We start from the raw sequence: 566 nt of genomic DNA, 5'->3' as shown, positions 1-566 counted from the left end.
GATGTGTTTCTCTTTTCTGGCAGGAAATGAACGTCCTGCGCGGGCAGGTGGGTGGAGAGATCAGCGTGGAGATGGACGCGGCTCCTGGCATCGACCTCACCAAGATCCTGGCTGAGATGCGGGAGCAGTACGAGAGCCTGGCGGACAAGAACCGCCGCGACGCCGAGCAGTGGTTCTTCAGCAAGGTGAGCTGCTGCCGGCAGCGCCGCGGGCTGCAGACCCCGGGCTGTGCCTGTCGCCGGTGCTGCAGCCGCACGCTTTGGCCTCGTTGCAGACGGAGGAGCTGAACCGGGAGGTGGCCATCAACACGGAGCAGCTCCAGAGCGGCAAGTCGGAGATCACCGAGCTGCGCCGCACCATCCAGAGCCTGGAGATCGACCTGCAGTCCCAGCTCAGCACGGTACCAGGGGACGGCTCCCGTGGGGCGGGGGGCACGGGCGCTCCCATCCCTCCCAGCCCCTGAATGCATCCTCTCCTGTGCACGCAGAAAGCAGCGCTGGAGGGCACCTTGGCCGACACAGAAGCCCGCTATGGCACCCAGCTGGCCCAGCTGCAGGTGCTGATCA

General features: G+C 66.1%; 1 protein-coding gene across 1 annotated transcript; it reads left to right on the top strand.

Annotated features, from left to right (window-relative positions):
* Window positions 1-26: 26 nt before the first annotated feature.
* On the top strand, window positions 27-562 carry LOC104547491 (keratin, type I cytoskeletal 14-like; the record flags this gene model as incomplete). Its single annotated transcript, XM_010193195.1, has 3 exons — window positions 27-185; window positions 275-400; window positions 488-562. Coding segments are annotated over 3 exons (360 nt in total), but the record flags the coding sequence as incomplete, so codon positions are not given.
* Between the last annotated feature and the right edge of the window lie 4 nt (window positions 563-566).

This window comes from Mesitornis unicolor, unplaced genomic scaffold (genome assembly GCF_000695765.1).
Source record: "Mesitornis unicolor isolate BGI_N332 unplaced genomic scaffold, ASM69576v1 C13015576, whole genome shotgun sequence".
In the NCBI taxonomy this organism is placed as follows: Eukaryota; Metazoa; Chordata; class Aves; order Mesitornithiformes; family Mesitornithidae; genus Mesitornis; species Mesitornis unicolor.
This window is presented reverse-complemented; position numbering and strand designations above follow the sequence as displayed.